A 27,154-nucleotide genomic window follows, 5' to 3' on the forward strand; every position below is an offset into this window, starting at 1 on the left:
AACAAAAACAAGGATGCCTACTTTGGCCACTTTTATTCAACTCTGCACTAGAAATTCTAGCCTGAGCAATTAGGCAAAAAAATAGATAAATAAAAGGTATTCAAACTGGATGGAAGAATTAAACTATCTCTATTTGCAGATGACATGACTGCATATATAGATAATTCTAAAGAATCTACAAAGCAACTATTAGAACTAGTGAACAAATTCAGCAAAACAGGGTATAAGCTCAACACTCAAAAAAATCAGTTGTATTTCTACATGCCATCAATAAGCAATCAAAAAGGGAACTAAGAGGAGACTTCCATTTACAATATCATCTAAAAGACCACTTAATAGTAAATTTAAGCAAACATGTAAGATCTGTATTCTGAAAACTACAAAGTAGAAAATCTAACTTATTGGAAAAACATCTCATGTTCATAGATACTATGACTTAATATTCTTAAAGTGGCAATATTTCCCAAAGCGGTCTATAGATTCAATGCAATCCTTACCAAAATCGCAACAGCCTTTTTGTGTGGAAATAGACAAGCTAACCTAAAATTCATATGGACTTGGCAAGGGACCTTGCTGTGGAACACAGTTTGCCAGTTTCAAAATAAGTTAAACATAGAATTATCACATGATCCATCAATTTCACTCCTAGGAAAGAACTGAATATAGGTCTTCAAACAAAAACTTGTACATGAATGCTCACAGCACTGTTCTCAATAACCAAACATGGAGTCACCCCCAAATGCCCATGAAATGATAGATAAACAAAAGGTAGGACCAACAATGGAATATTTATTTGGTCATAGAAATGATGAAGTAATGATACAAAGTACAACATGGAAGGGTCCTGAAAACACATTAAGTGAAAGAAGTCACATACAGAAGGCTACATGATTCTATTTATATAAGCTATCCAGAATAGGCAAACCCATAAGAAGAAAATAGATTAACAGTAGCTAGGGGCTGGGGGGAATGGGAGTAGCTGTTTATTAAGTGATGGTACTGCTTATTAGGATTCGCTGGTAGCTCAGTGGTAAAGAATCCATCTGCCAATGAAGGAGACTCAGGTTCGATCTCTGGGTTGGGAAGATCCCCTGGAGTAGGAAATAGCAACCCACGCCAGTATTCTTGCCTGGAAAATCCCACAGACAGAGGAGCCTGGTGGGCTGTAGTACATGGGGTTGCAGAGAGTTGGACAGGACTTAGAGACTAAACAACAGTATGGGGGGGTCTCCTTTTGGTATGATGAAAATATTCTTGAAGTAGGTGGTGGTCATGGTTGCACAACATCATTAATAAACAAAATGTCACTAAATTCTACATTTTAAAACGGGTGAAATGTGAATTTTATGCTATGTATATTTTACCAAAATTAAAAAAGGAGAATCCCTTGCCAGACTCTACAAAGATTTAGATGTTGCCCAACCCTCAGGATTGTCACAAAGCCTGCCTCCTCCTATTAAATAACCTAGGTCACCTGGTCTATCCAGATTGTCTCTTCTTTGAAAAACCATGAGTCCTAATGCTGGCTCTAATTCACTTGAATTATTTATCACGTATTTCCTTTTGACATCACTTAACTTTTCCTGTGGAATAGACAAGAATCATTCCCTTGATTCCAACCACTTCTTTATGCAACTGAAAGACTGTCACAAGAAGGTTCACAACATCACATAATGAAGTCTATCAAAAAATTTTTTTTTATGGCTCAGTTTCACAGCTCAATAAGATCACAGGATCTGCATTTACCTACATGGCATCTTTGTCCTACTACTGATCTGTTCTTCTAAATCAGAGGTCAGCAAACATTTTCAGTAAATGTTCATAGTAAGTATTTCAGGTCTGTGAGCTGTCTCTGTCACAATCACACAACTCTGCCCTTGTAATCTGAAGGCAGTCACAGCCATAAATAAAAAAGCATAGTTGTGTCTCAGTAAAAGTTTTACAGACACTGAGATTTGAATTTCACACAATTTTCACATCACAGACTATAACTCTTTGATTTGTTTCTCGATCTTCTAAAAATTCTTTGTGGGCAATAAAAAACCAGGCAACATGTCTCATTTGGCCCATGGGCTGTAATTTGCTGACTTGTGCTCTATATTTTCCCTGATGTTAACATTTATTTCTACTATTTCAAATAAATGTATAGACATGGTATAAACTTCAAATAATCAAAACTGTGCATAAATTAAACAACTCACCTGTGATGTGATCATTTTCTGTTGCTTCTGGAGAAATGTAGAGAGCTGAGAGAGTACACCTGAGAAAGAAGGAAGGTCATGAGTGATATCACCTGCCTAAAAAGCTCCACCCTAGTAGCTGGCATAATATCTTAGAATGGGAGATGCCTTGAGAAGGGGCAGAAAGGATAACAGTAAGGGAGGGAGCACTCCATGTCCATGCATGACTGTGGTATGATTATGTAATACTTAGACAATCTAGTTTTCAAATGTAAAAGCATTTGTTTTCTGCTCATTTGTTAACAGTGTATGCTCTAACATACAGAAAATGTGAACAACACATTAAACTATAAGCCAATTAGGAAAAGCCAAAGAATAGAACATTAGAACTGATGCTGAGCGAAAATACTCAGCACAAAAATTTATAATGTTCAAACCAGAAAATCTCAACAATGTTCTGAAAAAAAGGATGGGGTATTTTTGGAAGGGGAAAAAAAGAGTTTACTCTTAATTTGGTTTCGGGTCTCAATAGTATTTTTTAATTAAAAACAATAAACTGGTTTTGATTTCTGTGTTGTTAAGGCAGAAAAGACCTCCCTGGGCCATCAAGAGACTCCATGGCTGTCCTTGATTCTGCCATAGCAAAATGTAGGATTGTAAATTAACCACTTTTTTACCACTTCCTGCCCACCCCTACCCAACTCCATGCTTTAAGTAACACATAAATAGACCTGTCTTAAGTCCCAGTCTTAACGACCTGTCTTGCAGCACCATCTCTGATTCTGCAAGGTCAGGACAGAGGGGACATCAGGTATTCTCTAGCTGTGCTGAGTGCAGGAGCAGTTCAGAATACAAGTGGAGGAAAGAGTGAGTGAAGGGCGCAAGAAGGTAAACTCCCTCCCCTGTGGCTGGTCAGCTCTTCCTTCCACAGGATGCCTTCACAACCTCCCAGGAAGTAGTACCTTCTGTTCCTTTGTCCAGAAAGTTGGCCCAAGGTTTCCACCATCACTACCACCTGGTCCAGCAGGAGTCTGCTCCTCTGAGGTCCCAAGCGAACCAACTGTCCTGCTAGAGACTCCTGCTTCCAGAATCACCCTTCCTACTTCACAAAAAGCTGTTCTGTTGCAAGAAAGGTGTACCTAAAGGGTCAGAATATTTGTCCAAGATCTAAAGCTCCTGGAATTTAAGCGGGACCTCCTGTAAAAGCCAACTAGGGCTACTGAAGGCACAGGCAAAGCTGACCATAGGCGGTTAGGCGAGACCCTCAGCGAGGCTCTGAGTGGGAAAAAGAAAACAAACAAGTTTCTCCGTTGAGAAGAAAAGTGCACATCTACTGGGAGCCCAGAAGCCAGTTTCTGCGCGGTCTTCCAAGGTCTCAGACCACCCCGCACCTTGGAAATGAGAAAAACAAGCTTCACCTGGTAACCAGCGCTGGGACGTGCTGGTCCTCACCAGGAGCATAAAAACGGAGTCAGCGCCACACCGAGTCTGGAGACAAAGCCGTTTCTTCCTTCACCTACGGGCCCCCCCCCCCCGGTCGCCTGTCTCAACTCTGCGGGGCTCCACCGAACCGTCCTGCTCCTCAGCGGTCGGGTCCACAAGCCTGAAGCTCCGGAATCATCTCCTCGCGAGACTGCAGCTGCAGCCCGGAACCTGCAGTCTAGCAGGGAGAGGAGAGGAGGGAGCGCACATGCGCAGAAGGCCATAGCGACCGCCGCGTCCTGTCCCAGCAAAGGCACAGTACGTTTCTTGAAAGCGTTATTGTTCAGTCGGTAAGTCATGTCTGACTCTGCGACTCCATTAACTGCAGCACTCCAGGCTTCCCTGTCCTTCACTATCTCCTATAGTTTGCTCAAATGCATGTCCCGTTGAGTCGGTGCTACTATCTAACCATCTCATCCTCTTCCGCCCCATTCTCCGTTTTGCCTTCAGTCTTTCCCAGCACCAGGGTCTTTTCCAGTGAGCAGGCTCTTCCAATCAGGTGGCCAAAGTATTGAAGCTTCAGCAACAGTCTTTCCAATGAATATTCAGGTTGATTTCCTTTAGGATTGACTGGTTTGATCTCCTTGTAGTCCAAAGGAATCTCAGGAGTCTTTCCCAGCACCACAGTTCGAAAGCATCAATTCTTCCGAGTTTAGCCTTCTTTATGGTCCAACTCTCACATCTGTACACCACTGCTGGAAAAACCAGTTTTTGACTGTATGGACCTTTGTTGGTAAAGTGTTGTCTCTGCTTTTTAATCGCTGTCTAGGTTTGTCATAGCTTTCCTTCCAAGGAACACGTGTCTTTTAACTGCAGTCACTGTGCCCAGGGATTTTGGAGCTCAAGAAAAAAGAAAATAAAATCTGTCACTGCTTCCACTTTTCCTCCTTCTATTTGCCATGAAGTGATGGGGTTGGATGCCACGATCTTTGTTTTTTGAATATTGATCTTCAAACCAGCTTTGTTACTTTCCTCTTTCACCCTCATCAAAAGGCTCTGTAGTTCCTCTTCACTTTCTGCATATCTGAGGTTGTTGATATTTCTCCCATCTCAATTAGGATAGAGTCTGCGATAGAAACAAACTTATGATTACTCAAGAGGAAGGGGGGGAAGGGATAAATCAGGAATTTTGGATTACTATATATAAAATAAATAAACTGCATATAAAATTGATAAACAATGACCTGTATAGCACAGGGAACTATATTTAGTATCTTGTAATAACCTAAAATGGAAAAAATCGGAAAAAGTATATATATGGGTGAGCTTAGTCACTCAGTCGTGGCCAACTCTTAGCGACCTTATGGACTGCAGGCCGCCAGACTCCTCTGTGCATGGGGATTCTCCAGGCAAGAATACTGGAATGGGTTGCTATGCCCTCCTCCAGGGGATCTTCCCAACCCAGGGATCAAACCCAGGTCTCCCACATTGCAGTCAAATTTATTACCAACTGAGCCACCAGGGTAGCCCATGTATATAAATACTTACATGTGTAACTGGATCAATTTGCTATACACTTGAAAGCAACACTGTAAATCAACTATACTTCAGATGAAAAAAAAAAAGGCTCTAAAATTTTGTACATTGGGTGGAATTACCAGATTTAGCAAATAAAGTACAAGTCATGAGACACTTTTTTATTCTTTGTTCATCTAAAATAAATTTTAAGTATCTAAATTATGTATCTCTCATCAATTAAATATCTCTGATAATATTGGCTCTCCTTAACAATTCCTTGTTTTTAAGAATTGAGTTACATTATTTATTCCAGAGACTGTCCATTTACATGGTTCCATTTTCATTATGTTACTTATTTCGTAGTTGTATCTCACTTATTTCGTCCTTTGGACATTCATTAATGAGAAAACACATTTAGCTTTATGAACGGATATAATGGCATAAAGTTAACAACTCTGGGAACTGCTCTTCAAATTTGATTTGTTAAACACATAAGACCATCATTCATGGCAAAACTTGCCTTTCCCACTCAGGATCACACTGGATCTCTTTGATTAATAATTTTTTAACATGTCCATTAACAAAAAAACTTTTTGTCAGTTTTTTCTGTTCCCTTTTAACACTATAAATGATACTTTCACTTGTCCTTATGCTAAAAAAGCAGTTAGTAAAACATCCATGTAAAAGTATCAAATTAAGAGATGAAACTCATTTCAAAATACAGTCATAGCAAGCACAATAATGATTATCCACATAATCATTTTATAATCATTACTGAAAAAGGAGAAATTGTTCTTCTCTCAATTTCCATAATTCTATTGTTAGAGATACTGAAAACTACAAACAAGAAATAAGCAAATTAGTTTCATTTAATGGAATATTTAAAAGGTTAAATAAGAATTTGGGGCCTTTTCTGGAGGATTAAAATATTTCAGTGCTTTAAATATTAACTGAGAACTCTTCCAGCTGTATTTGTTAAAGAGTGTCAATGAGTTTCTGAATGCAAGAGAAATGAACAATACTGACTACCAACAAAAATCACAAAAGTCCTTTAATAATTCAAATGTTAATAATATAAATGCTGAAGTAAGAGAACAACTTCATGTCAATTACTTCAACATCTATATAAAAAGTATCTCTATCTGAATAGCAAGTATTATGAAGAATGTGGCGGGACAGTCAACACCTTCCACATAACCTTTCATGCTTTGTTTACCCTTGGAAACAAAGGATAAAGGATAAACAAAGGATATCATGTCTTCACTTTTATGTAAACATCCACCAAAATTTGTATTTGTATTACCTCCATCAAAAGCAGTGTAGAAGCAAGGGGAAATATGTATTTTCTACATTGTAATTGCTTGCACCCATGGATATGTTGGAAAAAAATAATAAGGCTATTAAAACACTGATAATCTCTGTATCATAAGTGAAGCTATTATTTTTGTTTTTGCAGTGGACTTTATCTTGGCACTTGAAATTGTGATTGCAACTTAGGAATCAGAAAATACTCTGCCAGTACTATGTTAGGTCATTTGAGCTGAAAGAATGATGATGGTGTGGAGGGTATTTACAGCTTCTGCTTCAATTACTATATCTCAATCTGAATTCCTGTTAATAAAAAAAAATTATTTTATCTCTTTCTATAGTATTGGTTCCCCTGGAGAAGGAAATGGAAACCCACTCCAGTATTCTTGACTGGGAAATCCCATGGACAGAGGAGCCTGGTGGGCTACGGTCCGTGGGGTCGCAAAGAGTCAGACATGACTTATTGACTAAGCAACAACAATATCCTATTTGAGGATAGAGGATTGAATGTTTTCCTCCTAAGAACAGGAACAAGACAAAGATGTCAACTACTGGGGAGATATAAATAAAAATAAAATCTTCCAATTCAGAAAACCTTTCCGTATTGCATAGAAGGAAAAGAAAACATCATTTCCTAGACCCAGCATGATGCACTGATGTGCTTGCCCTGCATGGTGTGAAAATGCCCCTCTCTGCCATACCTCTTTTTCTTTCAAAGGGCACACCTTTCAAATCAGGTGTCTTTTCCTCAAGAAGCTCCATGGATACTCCATCCAGAGTAGAGAATATGGTAGCCTTTTAGTTGCACAACAGGTCTCTCCTCAACAGGTTTATAGAAGGATTGGGAGAGACCAAGAACACACGTTCCTTAGTTAGAGGACCTAACTGCATGTGAGTTGTAGAGGAAAAGGAATAAGTAGACTGATGCAAAATACTAATAGTTTGTAACCATCTGCTGTCACCAGATGGAAAACAAGTAGTTCCTGAGGAAACTGCAGGATAAGCAGAACTTTATCAGAACAGGCAAAGAGATTACCCTGAGGAAAAGTTACTGACACATATGGTTCACCATTTCCCACCTTTGAGAGTCTCTCAATCTATCCATTTTGAGCTGTTTGCCAAGATTTCCTAGCTGGAGGTTTTGTTCTTCTCCATCCTCCTGATTCTCTTGTCCCTGTAGTCAGTCCCTGCCTCCTCCAGACCCTGCCTCCTCTGATCCCTTCATGGGTTGACCAGAGTAGGGATTTCTCCCTTTAGTAAAGAGTTCTGATCAGCCAACACGGAAGTCTTCAATTTCTTTTCTTGGATGTCTTTCTCTAGATTATCCCTACATTGAGTATCTGCTGCTCAGATTTGACTGTCTATTCTTGTCATCCTACCACTTTCCCTTAATTTGGATTTGGATAGTTGGCAAGAGAGTCAAAACAAAGTTTGCTAAAACTAGAGCATATTTTGATCTGACCCTAGGTTCCAACTAGGGGGTTCTGAGAAAGCATCAGCAAACCACTGATGGAAATCGATGGGGGACCCCCATGTCTTCTAGGTGCATTGCTGCAACATCACCCAGCTCAACATTTGTGGAAAGGCTTCAAGTATAGCTGTCAGCAACCCTTCTCTGAGTTCGTAACTGCCTTGGTTACTCCATAGTTATGAGGGGTGGGGTGCCAGATAGCTTTCCCTGATGTAGTGATCTTCCAGACCCCAATGTGATTCCTCTACCAAAGGAGCAAAATCTCCTAATTGCAGAATTCCATGCAGTTGCTGGTTGCTCAATTTCATCTAATAATTAGTATATATTCCTATGTGTGGGCTGTAAACTGAATACACACTGAGGTGTACTTTTGCAACTTTCTGGGGCATAGAGGAAAGAAGCCTTTAAATAAGAAACATCAGCTGGTAAGAAAGGCATTTGAATTACATGGGCATCCTGAGTAGCTTCTCAATGGCATTGGTGCTGCTGGTGACCCAAATAGACTAGCTGGCTTCCTTCACATTGAGACCAAAAAAAAAAAAACAAAAAAAAACACACAAACACAAAAAATTGTAACCAGGGCACTTTGGTTTCCCTTCCTGTGTTTACATTATTTCAACACCTTGTTTCTTTGCTTTTTTCCAAGTGACTAGTATAGCTACTCTCCCTGTTGCCTTCCATGCAGATCTGTTAATCTTCCCATGATGCTCTATCATTTCTGGCTTTTTACTAATAGCTATGCAGTGTAAATGGCAACCCACTTGTGTTCTTGCCTTGAGAATCCCAGGGACGGGGGAGCCTGGTGGGCTGCCGTCTATGGGGTCGCACAGAGTCGGATGTGACTCAAGTGACTTAGTAGTATGCAGTGTGTGGAGCATAAGGGACTCCTGAAGGAGTCACCTCGTCTAAGACATTAAGTGGACTCAGTCTAGGCCATAAAGTACATTAACTGTGTCCTCAAATTGAGTAGGTAGTTTATTACCAGTTAAAGAAACTGCCTAGATGGGAACCACCCGTCTGAAAGATTATCACCTCCCTCTCCCCGACTCAGTCTGAGGCATGGAGGGGCAAAGACAGCCAGGAAAAGCAGGAGGAGCAGGGCAAGCAGAGTGAGAAGCAGGGTTCTATGAGAGAGAAAATGTATTTGTCTTGCATTTTCTCTTTAATTTTTTCAACAGCTTCTTCTGGTTATCCAAATAATTTTTAAATTTTCTCTTGGAATGGTTAGAATTACATTCTTCCCGTAAATATCAGCAACTCATTTACTGGGATAGACTCCCTTCTAAGAACCTCTGCAAAATGAAAGAATTGTCCTCTGGCTACTGCAGGACTGGAATCTCATATGTATGCCAATTCCAAAGGCGACAGACAGATATTAACTGTTTTTAAAACAGACCAGCAGGCGACATTACCGGCTTCCCGTATTTCCCAATCATCCAGTGATCATGATGAGATTTTGGAGCCTATTATTATCCATAATTATTCAAAAGTAAAATCTTGAATTTGGGTGGTTTAGATAGTATTCCAAAAGAACAGAGGGCTAGGAGGAGGAGTATTTATTATTTATGGTCTTTTACCTGATTGTTGTGTGGCCAAGACTTTCAGCTGATCTGCTCAAATCAGGAACTACCAGACTCATCCCATTCTTATCAAAATTGCTGAAGAAATAATTAAAAATTAAAAATTTATAATTATTAAAGTTAAAAATTTCTCCCAACAAGAAGATCTATTCACAAAGGTAGAAGACAAAAGAACTTTATTGCTGAATAATCATAAAAGAAGAATGTGTTATGCACTATAGGAAGTCTGCTAAGAGATTACAAAGCCAGAAAGAAACAGCACCCTTTTATAAAGCTAATTGGATACAACTCATTACATACATGTTCTCAAGATAAACAATAACTAAACCTTAAGTAAGAGGACTTGACACCATCATTTATCATAGTTTACCTTAAATTCATCTGGTAATTGGGATGAGCATCTGTGTTAACTGAAGCTTCTCATATCTATTTGAAAGGAGGTAGTTTTGCAACTTGGAGCAAGGCACCTATAGAAGAAGTCAGGCTCCTACTCTCCTACAGAAACTGAGAAATTGGGAGTGCAAACACCTTGGAAGGGTACACTTCAAAGAGATAACTCCACGGCTCCTTGAGAAAGATATTATAGGGGTGTAAAACTGCCAAAAGGCTTTTTAAAAGGTTCATATTCATCCCAAAGGGATGGATAAAGCATTTACAGTTACACGTTTACAAAAGAAAATGTTCTAAGAAAAAGAAGTGGGGATATCTCTTCTATCATTTTTAAGACTGTACTAATCCTCTTTTCATTTCTATTTGCTCTTATTCTCACCACTTCTAGGTAATATTGTACTGTAGGTCTTAGGGCAACTAAGAAAGAAAATGGAGTAAGTGGCATAAGATGGGAAATAAAGAGGTAATGCTATCACTATATGCAGATGGCTTGACCTTGTATGTAGAAAATGCTCAGGGACTCACTGAAAAATATTAGAACCAATAAATGAGCTCAGTAAAGTTAAGGAACTGTGGTGTTGGAGAAGACTCTTGAGAGTCCCTTGGACTCTCTGAAAGGAGATCCAACCAGTCCATTCTGAAGGAGATCAGCCCTGGGATTTCTTTGGAAGGAATGAAGCTAAAGCTGAAACTCCAGTACTTTGTCCACCTCATGCAAAGAGATGACTCACTGGAAAAGACTCTGATGCTAGGAGGGACTGGGGGCAGGAGGAGAAGGGGACGACAGAGGATGAGATGGCTGGATGGCATCACTGACTCGATGGACGTGAGTCTGAGTGAACTCCGGGAGTTGGTGATGGACAGGGAGGCCTGGCGTGCTGCGATTCATGGGGTCACAAAGAGTCGGACACGACTGAGCAACTGAACTGAACTGAACTGAAAGTTAAGGATACAGGATCAATAATATAAATATCAATAGGACTTGTATACATTAGCAATGAGCAATCCAAAGTTAAGACAACAGACTAATTTACTCAATAGCATCAAAAGAAAAAATTCTTAAGAGTGAATTTAACAAAAGAAATGTAATACTTCTACAACGAAAAGTGAAAGATTTGTACAAGACTTGCCCAATGAAAATGTCATTGAAAGATTTTCGAAGATCTAGATAAATGGAAAGTTAGCAAGATAGCAAAAATAAAATTTCAGCCCCCTCTCCCTACAGAAACACCAATTTTAACAACAATCCATGGATGAAAAGCCAGTATGTGCTGTGCATTATGGAAGTCACTGGAAGAGAGAAAGAGAAAAGGGCAGAAATATATTTGGATGTCAAACAGTGGAAAATAAATCTGAAAAGATTCACTACCTTAGTGAAATTTCTAGGCATTCGGTGGTGTGCAGCATGTCAAGATATCCCTTCTATATGCTTGAAGTGACAATGACGGATATGGATACAGTCGCAAAGAGTCAGACACAACAGAGTGACTAACACTTTCACTTTTCACTTGGAGCCTTTGGCAGTCTTACTTGTGAGCCAATTTCTTTAAAAATCAATCAGTTAATCTCTGGAGTTTATGCATGTTTTAAATGGGATGGGGTAACAATTTTCTACATTTACAGGCAGTTATACCTCTATCATTTATTAAGTTAATGTCAAAACTTTCAGTGACTTAACACTTCATTTATCACTGAACAATATTCCATTGTATAGATGTACCACATTTTGCTTACCCATTTACCTACTGAAAGGTATCTTGGTTAATTCTAATTTTGGAAATAATAAACCTGCTATATTTTTATGCAGGCTTTTGTGTTAATGTAAGCTTTTAAATAAGTTGAGTAATCACCTAGGAAAGCAATGGCTAGACTGTATAAGACTATGTTTCTTTGTAAGACATTGCCAAAGCTTGCAAGAATCAACTTTAATTTACTTAACAAATATGTTAAACTCATGATCCAATACAAACATTCATTCAACACTCATTGAGTTGAAAAACAACATGCCAGTTTTAGGCACTGGATTCATAGTAGTGTGTAAAGTAGACAAAACTCCAAGCTCTGAATGTAGTTTATATTCTGTAGAGAATACAAAATAATGAGACCACATTAAAATATTTTGTATGCTAAATGACACCTTGACAAAAAATTGCAACATTAAAGTGGGATAAAGTTAACACAAAAGGAAAAACTATGGCGACAATAAAAAGATCAGGGATTGGGGTGGAGATGGAAGGATGAAAAGATAGCACAGAGGGCTTTTACAGCAGTGAAAACACTCACTATGGTACCATATGATGGATAAATGTCATCAACACATGTCTAAACCTGTATGATACACAATATCGAGTGACATGTAATGTAATTGATAGACTTTTATGACATGTCAATGTAAGTTCATCAATTGTAACATATATGCCACTGCTGGGGGATGCTGATAATGGGAGGGTGTACGTGTGTGAGGGGGAGGAAAGGGGAAATCCCTGCACTTTCCCCTCAATTTTTCTATGAATGTAAAACTGCTCTAAATATATTATCTCAATTTCTTTTTTAAAAGCTGCCGGAAGACTGATTCAATCTTTAGTACACATATGTACTAGTCTGCCAAGGCTGCTGCCTTAGTTCACTGGGGCTGCTATAACAAACTACCAACAGACCGGATAGCTTATAAACAATGAAACTTTATTTTGCACAGTTCCGGAGGTCGGGAAGTCCAAGACCAATGCAGGAGCATGGCTGCATTCTGGTGAGAGCAGTCTTCCTGGTTAACAGATGGCACCTTCTCATTGTGTTCTCATGTGCTGGAAAGGCTGGGGAGCTCTGTGGGGTCTCATTCATGAGCATTCCACTCTCCAGACATAATCACCTCCCAATGACCCCACCTTCTAACACCACTGCACTGGAGATGACGTCAACATATGAATTTAGGGGTGAGAGAGGGGACACAAACATTCAGCTGGCAAAACAAAGTACCACCACAGATGAGGTGACTTAATGCAACTTTATTTCCAACTTGTTTTTGGAAACTGGAAGTCCAAGCTCAAGGTGTTGGTCGGTTTGTTTTCCCAAGGCCTCTCTCCTTGGCTTCCAGATGGCTGCCTTCTGTGTTCTTGCATGCCCTTTTCTTTATGCATACTTGTCTCTGGTGTCTCTTTCTCTTCTTATAAGGATACCAGTCATGTTGGATTAGAGCCCATCCTTATGACCTCATTTCACTTTACCACTTTAAGGCCCTATCTCCAAAACAGTCACATTGGGATAGACTTGGGGGAAAAACAGTTCAGTCCATGATAACATACAACTGATTATAAATATTTTTCACAAAATACTATTTACCAGTATCTCTAATGAATTCTGACATTATGTTTTATTTCATTTCTTTAAAAATATTAGCTCTGATTCACTGAACTGATTTCACAGTTCCTTTATAGGCCAGTGTAGTTGCTTTGTAATGTGTTATGGAGAAGGCAATGGCACCCCACTCCAGTACTCTTGCCTGGAAAATCCCATGGATGGAGAAGCCTGGAAGGCTGAAGTCCATGGGGTTGCTGAGGGTCAGACACAACTGAGCGGCTTCACTTTCACTTTCATGCATTGGAGAGGGAAATGGCAACCCACTCATATTCTTGCCTGGAGAATCCTCGGGACAGGGAAGCCCGGTGGGCTGCTGTCTATGGGGTCGCAGAGTCGGACACGACTGAAGTGACTTGGCAGCAGCAGACTAAACTCAACTACATTTCCAAGTTCCCTTTTCTGTATGTTTCCCATTGGGGTGGGCCATAAAAGATATTCTTGTGCAAGACTTGGAGTGTGTAAGTGATGTAATAGCCATTTTGTATCTTTGTAACATGCTGCTGCTGACCTACTGAGCACCTCACTGGCATGAGACACCACTAGAACTATAACCATTCCACATAGGTCCTTTGGCATCTCTGATGCTCGCACCAGATAGGTGTGATCCCCTCACTGACTGAGGGACCCAGCTTCTGAAGGACACCACACCAAGGCCAGAGGCAATAAGAACTGTCTCCAGGTTTAGCCCCTCCTTGTCGGCACTACTCATGGTTGTGAGTTCTCATATTTTTGCTCTCTTTCACATCTTATCCATCTCCTTTCCCTTACTGTCTGCCCTGAGCACTTTAGTCAAATGTCTTCAACAGGCATGGAGACAACCTCATAGACACCGCTTAACCAGTTCCCACAGTTGTAGAAAGCCAAAGCCCTGTAATAAATCCCTAGACATACACATTCATCTTATGGTTCTATGTCTCTAATTATATCCTCCTGAATCACAAATCGCAAATTGGGTGTTGCTGCACCAGGGTTCGATTCCTGGGTTGGGAAGATCCCCTGGAAAAGGAAATGGCAACCCACTCTGGTATTCTTGCCTGGAGAATCTCATGGACAGAGGAGCCTGGTAGGCTAGTCCATGGGGTTGCAACAGTCAAACATGACTTAGCAACTAAACCACCACCAATCTGATTAGAGTCAGATTTAAAACCACTGAAGATCCTGTTTCAGGGGTAAAGAGGCACTGATAGTCCATGAGGTGCAGTGGCAATACAGTTACCCAAATGATTACCTCTAGGTATCTATTATCATGTGCCTACAGAAAGCAGGTTGTTGGGAATGAAAGATTTTCTCTCCTAGGTATTTTAGTGAACAAAAGGAGTATGAAACTGGTTGTTTATTCTAAATGTGCTGGACATTGAGAAACAACATGAGATGCTCAGGAATTTAAATTCCCAGCTCAAGATCCACAAAGACCCTAAGGCTTCAGTGATAATTCTGAAAGCACCTCATCCCCTAAAGCTGCAGGGCTGAGATTTATGAAAAGAAATCCAGTTACAAATCTGTTGGGTGGCTTAATTACTATGTACATTGAATTTCCAATCTTATATGGTCTCATTAAAATTAAAATTAGGGCACTGATTAGTAAAGAATCCCTGGGATGGGGAAATAACAGATTTCAGTGGAGATGATCTTCAATGCCTATAAATACTTTCAATATATCTATCAGGCAACCCCTCACCCCCTTAATCCACTGCTATGGCTTCATGAGGAATTCCCTATGACGAGCTGACCGGTGAAAGAAAAAACCCTCAGGCTTGGATCAAATCATTCTGCATGGTATGCAGCACCACGGCCCCACTCTGAGATGGTCTTGAAAGTTGGTGGTGAAATCACCTGATTTATTTTGCCTGGAAGGAGGAATGGCAAAAGTTATGAGTTAACACTTATTTATGCACAGTGCCTAAAGTCAAGCTGAAGTCGCTCAGTCGTGTCCGACTCTTTACGACTCCATGGAATGTTAGCCCACCAGGCTCCTCCATCCATGGGATTCTCCAGGCAAGAATACTGGAATGGGTTGCCATTTCCTTCTCCAGGGGATCTTCCTGACCCAAGGATCGAACCCAGGTCTCCCCATTGCAGGCAGACACTTTAACTTCTGAGCCACCAGGGAAGCCCTATGGTTTGGCTAAATGATCAAGGACTAAGGAGGGATACATTGGAAAACCTGTGAAAGGGAGTTCAGGGGGAGAGGTGCACATCTAGACCTTTCCAGATGAGGAGAGTGAAGGTCTTTGTGTACCAAGTGAATGCTCACGAAAGGGTGACTGCATCAGAGGACTGAAACATTAAGTGAAGGACACATTCTGCGATGCCAATCTCCTATCAGTCAGCTCCATTACCCAGTTACTTGTCATTGCCAAATGGGCTCATGAACACAGTGGCTGCAGCAGCAGTGAAGGAAATTATGCATGGGCTCAGCAAAGTGGACTTTCACTCAACAAGACCGATCTGGCTAAAGTCACTGTTAAGAGATTAACCTGCCAACAGCAGAGACCAACAATTAACTTGGCACCAGTCCCTGGATGGATCAGTTTAGCCATGTTACAGGTTGACTGCATTAGACCATTCTCATCACAAAATAGACTGTATCTTGTACTTTCCGTCAAAGATATTTACCCTGTACATGCATTTGCCTTCCCTGCCTGAAATGCATCTGTCAAAACCAACATCAACAGATATACAGCATGGTATTCCTTGTACTCTTGGACTCCAGGAGGGACAAGAGGCTGCTAAAGCCTCCACAGTGAGAGTCTTTGAGAGCACTAATGGGAATGCCTACTGATTTCAGTTCAGATCACTTCTTAAGGCTGTTTGTGGAGGAGGCCCTATACAAGTTGGGCATTTGAAAGTAACACCATCAGTGAAATTAAAAATTTTAAGTGGAGGATATGTTGCCTGCAGAGCCCAAAAAGGACTAAAAGATGGATTTACATTAACATTGTGTGTATTAAAAACAGAAAACAAAAAGCAGTCTGTAGTTGCTTCTTGACAGCAACAGAGATGAAACAGCCCTTGTTTTACATGTGATTTTCAGGAACTCAACTGATGAGGCAGATTTCTGTGTGGTGAAATAACTTATGCTTTTTTGGGGGGAGTATTTATATGACCTCAATGAATCTGTGAAATGAATCTCCTCAGAGGAGGATGTCATCAATGTCATGTCATACCTGTGCTCCTGGAGGAAACGGGATGCAGTTAAGACATTGCCTGCAAAGTCTGTGCAATGGCAGAGTTGTTCAGGTATCCCATGGGTAGCCTGGTAAAGGTACCTTGCGTCCCTTGGAGGTGAAGGTAAACTGTGGCTGAAAGGGTGTTAAAAAGAGCACTGAACAGAACATATTAGCCAAACTGGAATAAGAAAATATTTACTACTTGCTATTTGAAAGGAAACAGTGATTTCAGTAACATTGGGTACTAGGTTCTTAGCAGACAGGCCATAGCATTAAGGTTTTAATAATCCACTGTGAAGCACCATCATTATTTCCAGGCTAAGAACAAGCTATACTGGATCATTAACAGAGAAGTAGTGGTGATGTTCACTTGTTCTCGGTAGGTATTTACAATGGTTTCAATTGAGGTATATGGTACACTGTGGTCTCCTTTTGTCAATCCAATTTGTAAGTGCCAAAAATTTAATTTTATTATTCTTTGGATCAGAGCATCCATGCTTTCTTTGGGATTATGCTAAAATTAAGTCAGTGGGTGTTATGACCATGTGAAACTTAAGACAATAGTTCTGTTGGTTAAGATGAAACATCCTATTTGTTCCTAAATGACTCAGTCTCTCTGGGTTGCTATAATAAAATGCAATGGACCAGGTGGCTTATAAACAACAAAAGTTTATTTCTCACAGTTCAAGAGGTTGGGAAGTCCAAGATCATAGCACCAGAAGATTCCTTGTTTGGTGAGAACTGCTTCCTGTTCACAGAAGGCTGTCTTTTCCTAAGTCCCCACATGGTGGAAGAAGCAAGGGAATTTTCTGGAGTCTATTTTAAGAGCACTAACCCCATTCATGAGGACTCTGTTCTCCTAACTGAATCCCCTGCCACCAAATACCATCATACTGGCAGTTAGATTTCAACATGAATTTTGGAGGGAATTTCAGTATAGCACTGTATTTTATATTCAATAACACCTCTAAGATTTTAGGGGGTAACGATTAAATTTAAGGAGGTGCCCAGGTATAACTATAACTTGAGCCTTGTATTAAGGCTATGAAAATTTACCAATGGTACACTTCAGCATTAAAGTTAATATTAAAGTTAATTTGGAAGGTACAAAAGCCAATCACAGCACCCTTGTATCTTTTGTTGTACAAATGATTTTAGTATATTCCGGATTTCTGATTGAGTCAAACTGTGGATATAATTTATATAATTTTGTACAGAAACCACATCTCAATTTCAAAAACAAACTATGAACCTATATTTCAGTTATTTTGTTATTTACTCTCCTCGTATCTAAGTCTCTGCCTCCCTCCCTCCCTTCATTCTTTCCATTTCTTTTCTTTCTGTGGTTACTTGCTACACTTCAGGAGGGTTCTCTTTACTCTGATCAAATTTATAAATTTCTTTCTTCAGGAAAGGGTTAGGGGCCTGCTCCATGGCAATGGTTGCTTCACATGGTGCAATGATCCCAGGCTTAAGCTGCATTTGAATTAACCTCTTTGCTGCACCACAGGATAGGAGTTTTGTACTCTAACCATGAGTGCAGAACCTTAAAAAAAAAAAAAAAAAAAAAAGACATAACAGGTGGTGCAGCAAAAGCATGCTGGGCCCATAACCCAGAGAGGTTGGCTGACTTAACATCCTTTGTCTGCTATGGCTGTCTTTTTTCTGCCATGCAGGTTTCTTTCTCTCTTATTTCTCTCATACAAATTTCCTCAGTTATTCTGGATTTCTAGCCATGTACATCACCCCTGATGTGGACACTCTGGGTAGTTACAAGGGCAAGTACCGCGGTCCAGCAGCCGGCCTCACAGGTAGCTCAGATACCACCTGCCAAACACAGTGAACCCCATGGCAAGTCACGCAGGGGGCACAGCCAATGAACCATTCTCTTAGGGACAAGAGCCTCTTAGAGTGGGAAGAGATAGCAACATCCAAAAAAGAACACAGAGCAGAGCAGGCTGAAGTGCAAGCCTGCCAGCAGTTGGTGGTTCCATCCCAAGCAGCCTCTGCCACGTCACGGAACCTGTTAGACAAGAGCAATTAGCTAAGTGACCAGGTGACCTGTCTTAGATGGACAATCTTGTTCATGCCCAGCTGTACTAACTGCCTCCTAGTCACTCTGTTGGTGGCAGGATTCATGCCCTGGGGTAATGCAATAGCTGAACATGTGACACCTTACACTGGACAGATGAGATCTACCTAAGCTTACTAGTAATGTCTATTCACAGGCCAGGTGAGAAGACACGACACCACCATCCAAGGGTCACACAGGTTATCATGCTTGGGAACAAAGGAAAAACCAGGGGTTGTGGGAAATGGCTCTGTAGTATGCAGAGGGTGCAGCCAAGTTTCTGTGAGAAGATGGGAATGGTTTTTCGGAATAATTTTGTGGGCTGGTAGGAAAGTGAAACTTGCTACCGGGGGGAAACCAAGAACTGGTCCACCAGATAAACAAGGACTGTCTGACTACAGTGACCTGGGGGAGAAGAATAGGGAGGGAAACCTGCAGTTAGGCTATCAAAGGTCTTCTTAGTTTCAGATGTGAAGAGGCTCTATTACACTGGGCCTTAATTTCAAGCCACAGTTGCTATAATTTAAAGTATTCTGAAGACTATAAAAACAACCCAAATGTTCATTAGTGATTATTATAGCTGCAGGGCAGAAACATATGTTCAGTGCAGAAACAAGATGTTATAATGAGAGGTAAGTAACTTAAGGTAATTTCAAAAGAAGATAATAAGGCTTAGAAAAGCAGAAAGCTGTAATTGAAAATACACCTTAGTGGTTGACAATATATGATTTCTAAGAATGCATTCCCTACCCTACTCTACCCCCACCATGGAAAAACTGGTACTGAATCATGTGAGTTTCAAATTCTGTAAATATATAAGAAAGTAATATGTGTCAGGGTTGTTTATTTAATACACTCCATTTTTTCTAGCAGTTTTAGGGCTACAGAAAAAATGAGCAGAAAGCACAGAGTTCCTATATACCCCTTTACCTCTACCTCCCTCCACACTTTTCCCTTATTAATACCGAGCATTAATGTGGTACATTTGTTATAATTGATGAACCAATACTGATACATTTTACAACTGAAGTCCATGGTTTACATTAGGGTTGACCCATTGTGTTTTACACTTTGTAGGTGTGTTTTACACTTTGTATGTTTTGACAAATGAATGACATGTATCCACCATTGCAATATCCTACAGGATGGTCTCACTATCCTAAAAATTGTCTGTAATCCACCTATTCATCCCTCTGTCCTTCACCCTGAACACTTGGAAGCCTCTTATTTTTTTAGCGTGTCCACAGTTTTGCCTTTATCAGACTCCATTACGGTTGGAATTATACAGTATAAAACCTTTTCAGATTGACTTGTCTCATTTAGCCATATGCATCTAAGGTTCTTCTGTATCTCTGTTACTTGATAGTTCCTTTCTTTTTATCACCTGCCTGAGCATCATATTCGGTAACCTTTCTGTAACTGTTTTCTAGTGTCAGGAGAATTTTTTGTTGCTTATTCTCTGGAATTTTCTACGTAGACAATCATGTTATCTGTGAACATCAATAGTTTTATCTCTTCCTTCCAAATCTGTATACCTTTTATTTCCCTTACTTATCTTGCTGCATTAGCTAGGACTTCTTGAAGGTTGCTAAAAAGGTATGGTTACAGGGACCTCCTTGTCTTGCTCTTTATCTTACTGGAAAAGCATCTAGTTTCTCACCATTAAGTATGATGTTAGCTATAGGATTTTTATAGATATTTTTTACCAAGTTGAGGAACCTTGGTAAAAAGTTCCTGTATTCCTCACTTACTGGGTTTTTTTAATTACCAATGAATGGATGTTAAAAGATTTTTTGAAATTTTTTCTGCATCTACAGATATGATCATATATTTCTTCTTTAGCCTGTTGATATGATGGGCTACATTAATTATTAAATGTTGGACTAGCCTTGCATACCTGGATAAATCCCACTTGATCATGTCATGTAATTCTTTTTATACACTGTTGGATTCAATTTGCAAGCATATTGTTGAGGATTTCTATGTTTATTAATGAGATCCTGGTCTGTACCTTGGCTTTCTTGTAATGCCTTTCAATGGCTTTACAACTAGGGTAATGCTGGCTTCAAAGAATAAGTAAAAGTAATAAGTAAAATAAGTAAAAGCTCTGCTTTTACATTCTGTAAGATACTGTAGAGAACTGATGCCATTTCTTCCTTAATTTGGTAGAATTCATCAGTAAAAACATCTGGGCCTAATACTTTCTGCTTTGGAAGATTAAAAATTGATTCAATTTCTTGAGACATATGCCTATTTAGATTTATCCTTCTGTGAGTTTTGGCAGATTGTTTCTTTCAAGGAATTGGCCCATTTCATTTAGGTTATCAAATCCGTGGGTACAGAGTTGTCCATAACATTCCTTTATAACCCTTTTGATGCTGAAGGGATCACAGTTATGGCTCTGTTTCATTCCTGATGTTAGCAATCTGTATCTTCTCTTTTTCTAGCTAACCTGATTAGAAATTTATCAATTTTATTGACCTGCTCTAAGAACCAGCTTTTGGTTTTATTGATTTTTCTCCATTGGTGTCCTGTTTTCAATTATTCTGATATCTGCCTAAGTTCTCATTATTTTATTTTTTGTATAATTTGGACTTAATTTGCTCTTCTTTTTCTAGTTTCCTACCACAGAAGCTTGGACTCTGTATATAATCTAAGATCACTAGATCGTGTAATCTTACATTACTAGCTTAATGTAATTGTTTACATAATCTGATCATATAATTTAGTGTATCACCTCTACCCTATCAATAAAAACACTGCTCTAGTTCCATTCTGGCCATGCTCCAGCCTCAGTCTTCCTCCTCAGAAAGTCAACAGTCATTAAGGGCCCAGATCTCACGGTACATCAGACCCTTGAATTTACAGTCTAATTTATAGCCCTGAGTGTTGTCTAATCTGAAACTTCCTTCCTGGACCCTGTCTTGGAAAGCAGTTGCTTACTCAGGGTCTGGATAAATTTAGGCTGAAGGCTAGAGTATTTACATATGTATACTCAAGGCACATCATGGTCTTCAATAAGCTATGGGTGAAAGAGAAGGAGCAATAGGACCAGGGCCTAGATATCCCCATGCAGAGAATACATTTTATTGAACGTTTAGTTATTTTGATTTGTAAGTTTTAAAGGTGAGACATGAGCTTTGTGGGCCTCCTTTAAACTGCTGCTCCAGGCCTTATACACAAGGGAGATGTGCCTCATGTTCTAACAACTGCTAAACGAGGAGTATCTATTTTCTATTCACAATTATGTTAAGTTCCATTTTGTGTAAGAAACATATAGTTTATGTAATGTACATACCTAAGTCCTGTGAACTTGAAGGGATGCTTCACTGGTGTTTAATGCTTCTGCCCTAATTATTCAATTTATCTCTGCTTTTAAAAAGATTCATATTTAAATGGTTGCCAGGATTACGATAGCACAAAGGCCATGATTATTAATCATTAATAATATTTATTAACTTCCTCTGGTGAAATCCTGATTCCTTTGTAATCTTCATGTAATACAAACTCTAGATTCCTTTTTGATTTTATAACATGTGTTGAAGGTTACTCAAATATGTAAACCACAAAATTTCATAGAAATGCACAGACAAACATAAAGATTACATGTAAACACTAGTGAAATCTGAATAAAGTCTGTATCTGACTTAGTAGTAGAGTACCATCAATTTCCTGTTAGGGCTATTAATATCTTTATGTAATTAGAGTATGTTATAGTTTTGTAACTATTATTAGAAGCAGCTTTGTAAAGGGCACATCAGAATTCTATGCACTGTTATTACTGCAACTTCTTTTGAGCCCATTTTACTATTCTTTTTAGTTTGTAAAGCTTTACATTGCACAATATGCATCTATAAATTACAATGTTTCCTAAAAATAACCATAGCATCAAAACCAAAACACAAATTCTAGCTTTTGAAGTTACATTACCTCTAAAGAAAATTGTCAATTCATAAGTCTCGAATGGACAGATTTCTCCCCTATATAAATTCTGATATAACCTAGTATTTTTGTTAGAACTTCACAAAATCAAAATCTGTGAGGTTTTATGCCAGTACATGACATTCAGTGGAATATTATCTCTTAACAAGACTGCCCTATACTTGCTGCAGTCTAGAACTTGGTCCTGTGTCATTACTTTGGAGTAAAATACGGCTAGTTGTGTGGATGAAGGTTATTAAACATTCAGGATATCAACAGAGCTTTCTCCATAGTGTGAATTCTCTGAAATGGAGTAGGTGCTGAATTGTGGCTCAACATTTCTAATATTCACTTCAATCATAAGGTTTTTCTCCTATGTGTGTTCGCTGATGTACAATAAGGTTTGACTTCTGAGAAAAGGTTTTCTGACATGTGTTACATTCATAGGGCTTCTCCCCTGTGTGTGATCTCTGATGTTTAGTGAGGTCTGATTTACGGTAAAAAATTTTCCCACATTCGTTACATTGACAAGACTTCTCTCCTGTGTGAGCCCTGTGATGTACCGTGAGTGATGATTTGTGGCTGAAGGATTTCCCACATTCATTACATTCATAGGGCTTTTCTCCTGTGTGCTTCCTCTGATGCAGAGTAAGTCCTGACTTCACACAAAAAGATTTTCCACATTCATTACATTTATAGGGCTTTTCTTCTATGTGTGTTCTCTGATGTACAATCAGAGCTGACTTATGGCAGAAAGCCTTTCCACACTCACTGCATTCATAGGGTTTCTCCCCTATGTGAATTCTCTGGTGCTGAGTGAGCTGTGACTTCTGGCAGAAGGTTTTCCCACATTCATTGCACTCATAGGGCTTCTCCCCTGTATGTGTTCTATTATGTTTTGTTAGGTAAGATTTATTATAGAAGATTTTTCCACATTCATGGCATTCATAGGGTTTCTCCCCTGTATGGATTCTATAGTGTTGAGATAGGGTTGACTTATGGCTGAAAAATTTTCCACACTCAGGGCATGCAAATGGTTTCTCTCCTGTGTGAGTTCTCTGATGAACTGTGAGGTCAGACTTCAAGCAGAAGGTTTTCCCACATCCGTAACATTCATAAGGTTTCAAACCTGTGTGAATTATCTGATGCCTGGTAAGCACTGACTTGTGGTAGAAAGTTTTCCCACATGCATTACATTCATAGGGTTTATCTCCTAGGTGAGTTCTCTGATGTTGTGTGAGATGTGACTTCTGACAGAAAGACTTCCCACACTCAGGACACTCAAAGGGTTTCTCGCCTGTATGAGTTCTCTGATGTACTGTAAGGTGTGAATTCATACAGAAAGATTTCCCACATTCGTAACATTCATAGGGTTTTAGCCCTGTATGTGTTCTCTGATGTTTAGTGAGGTCTGACTTCTGATAAAAAGTTTTCCCACATGTGTTACACTGATAGGGTTTCTCCCCCGTATGTGTTCTCTGGTGTAATGTGAGGGCTGACTTGTGGCTGAATGCTTTCCTACATTGACTGCATTCATACGGTTTCTCCCCTGTGTGTGACCTCTGATGTTTAGTGAGGTTTGATTTCTCCCAGAAAGTTTTTCCACACTCATTACATTGAAAGTTTTTCTCTCCTGTGTGAATCCTCTGATGTCGAGTGAGGTGTGACTTCTCCCAAAAAACTTTCCCACATTCATTACATTCAAAGTGCTTCTCTCCTTTATGAGTTTTCTGAAGCTGTGAGAGGTAGAACTTCCTCCTGAAATTATTCCCGCTTTCACCATATTCACAGTGTTTCAAATGTGCCCCATGATGTTTTAAAAGAGAGGACTTCACACATAAGGATTTCCCACAATCACCAAATTCATAGTGATTTTCCTTTGAGGGAGTTCTCTGATGGAACAATAAGGATGAGCTATCACAGAATCTTCTCCCATATTCATCACAGGCACAGTCATTCTCTTCAGTGATCTCTGTCTTGTATGTATTGAGTACTACCTTTTCATTGAAGGATTCTTGATGTATGTTATATTCAAAATTTTGCTCTAAAGTTTGAATCTTCTCAAGGTGAACAGAATCCTCATTATGACTGACATTTTTTCCACTTTTAAAATATTCATTTTTTTCTCTAGTATGAGTTTTCTCCTGTTTAATACTGAGAAGCAATTTTCCACAGGCATTAAATTCATCAGTTTTTTTCCCTAAAGAGTTTTTCTTATCGATAACCAATTCTGAAATATAGTTGAAGCTCATTCCACATGAGCCACACTGACAGAGTATTTTTCTGTAAGGAAAAGAATCTGTGTCCAACTCAAGTGACTTTCCTAGTACATTACCTCGTTCTTTAGTCAGCCTTTTGTTATTGATCAATACAACTTCCCATACACGTTTAGGCTGGTTTTCTTGGCTCCTTTCTTTCATGTGATCAGTTTTCCAGACTTCTAGAAACAAGAAAAATTTATCTCACCATATGAAAATCAACACATTTCTTATGGAATGAGACCTAACTACAAATGCCCTACAATGCTGGTAGCTGATTTTGATTTGTTGTTTAGTCTCCAGGGATGAAAGTAACTGTAAGTATGTTGATTTTTCTATTTTTAGAGTTTCAGGTGAAAAAACAAAAACAACAAAGAAACAGCCCAGAATAGTGGAAAAGGAAAAGTAAACTGTTCTTAGAAAACATACATTTCGCTTTGAGACATTCCTCAGTATGTCCGAGGAGTAAGAGCAACTCTTTAAATCCGAACCTCTCCATGAATTCTCCAAAACACTTATGGTTAAATATGAGGAGAGAAAATAAAATTACCAACAACACATTACTTGGGCACAACTACAGAATACTACTAACTTCAAATCACCATTAAGTAAGTAAATGAATATTCAAATACAAAAGAATCTGAGATTAGAGTTTCAATTTTCATAAGTATGCAGAAAGTCAGTTGAAGACTGATTCTCTGCATATCACATATTACCTTGTTTTATAAATACCTATAAAAGATGAGACAGAGAACTTAGAGATGATTAAACACAAATATCACAGTAATTCAAGTCTATGCCCCAATCAGTAATCCTGAAGAAGCTGAAGTTGAACAGTTCTATGAAGACCTGCAAAACGTTCTAGAAAAAACACCCAAAAAAGATATCCTGTTCACTATAGGGGACTGGAATGCAAAAGTAGGAACTCAAGAGATTCCTGGAATAACAGGCAAATTTGGCCTTGGAGCACAAAATGAAGCAGGGTAAAAGCTAATAGAATTTTACCAAGGGAATGCACTGGTCACAGCAAACACCCTCTTCCAACAACACAAGAGAGGACTACACATGGACATCACCAGATGGTCAATACCAAATCAGACTGATTATATTCTTTGCAATCAAAGGTGCAGAAGCTCTATACAGTCAGCAAAAGCAAGACTGGAAGGTGCCTGTGGATCAGATCATGAATGCCTTATTGCCAAATTTAGACTAAAATTGAAGACAGTAGGGAAAACCACTAGACCATTCAGTTCAGTCGTTCTGTCGTGTCTGACTCTTTGCAACCCCATGAATTGCAGCACGCCAGGCCTCCTTGTCCATTACCAATTCCCAGAGTTCACTCAAACTCATGTCCATCGAGTCAGTGATGCCATCCAGCCATCTCATCCTCTGTCGTCCCCTTCTCCTCCTGCCCCCAATCTCTCCCAGCATCAGAATGAGTGAACTCATTTTCCAATGAGTGAACTCTTTGCACGAAGTGGCCAAAGTACCGGAGTTTCAGCTTTAGCATCATTCCTTCCAAAGAACACCCAGGACTGATCTCCTTTAGAATGGACTGGTTGGATCTCCCTGCAGTCCAAGGGACTCTCAAGAGTCTTCTCCAACACCACAGTTCAAAAGCATCAATTCTTCAGTGCTCAGCTTTCTTCACAGTCCAACTCTCACATCCATACATGACCACTGGAAAAACCATAGCCTTGACTAGACGGACCTTTGTTGGCAAAGTAATGTCTCTGCTTTTCAATGTGCTGTCTAGGTTTGTCATAATTTTCCTTCCAAGGAGTAAGCGTCTTTTAATTTCATGGCTGCAATCACCATCTGCAGTGATTTTGGAGCCCCCCAAAATAAAGTCTGACACTGTTTCCACTGTTTCCCCATCTATTTCCCATGAAGTGATGGGACTGGATGCCATGATCTTCGTTTTCTGAATGTTGAGCTTTAAGCCAACTTTTTCACTCTCCTCTTTCACTTTCATCAAGAGGCTTTTTAGTTCCTCTTCACTTTCTGCCATAAGGGTGGTGTCATCTGCATATCTGAGGTTATTGATATTTCTCCTGGCAATCTTGATTTCAGCTTGTGCTTCTTCCAGCCCAGCGTTTCTCATGATGTACTCTGCATATAAGTTAAATAAGCAGGGTGACAATATACAACCTTGACATACTCCTTTTCCTATTTGGAACTAGTCTGTTGTTCCATGTCCATTTCTAACTGTTGCTTCCTGACCTGCATATAGGTTTCTGAAGAGGCAGGTCAGGTGGTCTGGTATTCCCATTTGTTCCAGAATTTTCCACAGTTTACTGTGACCATTCAGGTATGACCTAAATCAAATCCCTTATGATTTTACAGTAGAAGTGACAAATAGATTCCAAGGGTTAGATCTGATAAGAGTGCCTGAAGAACTATGGACGGAGGTTCATGACATTGTACAGGAGGCAGGGATTAAGACCATCCCCAAGAAAAATAAATGCAAAAAAGCAAAATGGCTGTCTGAGGAGGCCTTACAATTAGCTG

General features: G+C 39.5%; 1 protein-coding gene across 3 annotated transcripts in view; it reads right to left on the minus strand.

Moving 5' to 3' along the window:
- Window positions 1–20,138: 20,138 nt before the first annotated feature.
- The window catches only part of LOC120860466 (zinc finger protein 33B-like), an 83,990-nt gene continuing 76,974 nt past the window's right edge, over window positions 20,139–27,154 (minus strand). For 2 of the 3 annotated variants that reach the window (XM_040236285.1, XM_040236283.1), the window contains one exon: window positions 20,139–24,825. In XM_040236285.1, coding sequence (XP_040092219.1) covers window positions 22,739–24,825 — 2,087 coding nt within the window. In that variant the 3' untranslated portion in view covers window positions 20,139–22,738. The remainder of the gene's footprint in view (window positions 24,826–27,154) is intronic. The other variant, XM_040236284.1, reaches the window with a different exon arrangement.

The sequence above is a fragment of the Oryx dammah genome, unplaced genomic scaffold (assembly GCF_014754425.2).
Source record: "Oryx dammah isolate SB20612 unplaced genomic scaffold, SCBI_Odam_1.1 HiC_scaffold_11077, whole genome shotgun sequence".
Classification (NCBI taxonomy): domain Eukaryota; kingdom Metazoa; phylum Chordata; class Mammalia; order Artiodactyla; family Bovidae; genus Oryx; species Oryx dammah.